This window comes from Athene cunicularia (genome assembly GCF_003259725.1).
Source record: "Athene cunicularia isolate RWA chromosome 26 unlocalized genomic scaffold, athCun1 chr26_part2, whole genome shotgun sequence".
Classification (NCBI taxonomy): Eukaryota; Metazoa; Chordata; class Aves; order Strigiformes; family Strigidae; genus Athene; species Athene cunicularia.
Genome location: NW_020799137.1, coordinates 2,837,438 through 2,838,101, shown reverse-complemented (window position 1 = coordinate 2,838,101; position 664 = coordinate 2,837,438). Strand labels below are relative to the sequence as shown.

Sequence of the window (664 nt, the reverse complement as noted above, 5' to 3'; positions counted from 1 at the left end):
GGGCAGCAGGGCGGCGTCTGGCCGGGCGAGGTGGCTGGGGGGCAGAGCGGTCAGCCCAGGGCTGGCACTGCCCATCCCTCTGCTCAGCGCCGGCTCCAAACCTGCCGGGAGAGGAGGAGAGGAGAAGAGGAGAGGAGAGGAGAAGAGGAGAGGCTCGCCCCAGCACCGATTCCTGCCTTCCCGCCCAGCAGCCAGGCACAAAGGGAGGAACTAAGCCTGTTAGAGGGGGAAAAAACCTCCAAAGAGACCCACGGCGCCCCGCGAGCCCCCGGATAAATGCAGGCTCGGGGTCAGCCATGGGGCTGGGGGGCTGTCCTGATTTTAGGAGGACCAGCCGCAGCAGCCAGCAGGAAGAAGGAGCCCAAGGGGCAAGCAGGTCCCAACCACCACGGCTTTTTAGGGTCTTCCCCTGAGTTGCACCCCAGGTTGGCAGCAGTTCAGTCCCAGCGGGTGCTGAATGCCCTTGCAGGAGGCAGTGGGGCACGCTGGGGGATGCCTGTGGGCATCAAAGGATGCCTAAACCGCTCAGGCATGTTTCTGTTCATGGAAAAAAATCACCTGCTGCTTTCAGCTGAGGATGCCCCAGCACAACAGCGCCCAAACCTGGCTCCCCCAAGCCGGGGACCAGGCCCAGCACTGCAGCACGCGGTTCTGGGCCACTCTG

The 664-nt window shown here is 64.2% G+C and overlaps 1 protein-coding gene across 1 annotated transcript in view; it reads right to left on the bottom strand.

Annotated features, from left to right (window-relative positions):
• The window catches only part of SPDEF (SAM pointed domain containing ETS transcription factor), a 3,133-nt gene extending 3,058 nt beyond the window's left edge, over positions 1 to 75 (bottom strand). The window contains exon 1 of the mRNA XM_026864343.1: positions 26 to 75. Within this exon, the coding sequence (XP_026720144.1) occupies positions 26 to 75 (50 nt within the window). The remainder of the gene's footprint in view (positions 1 to 25) is intronic.
• Between the last annotated feature and the right edge of the window lie 589 nt (positions 76 to 664).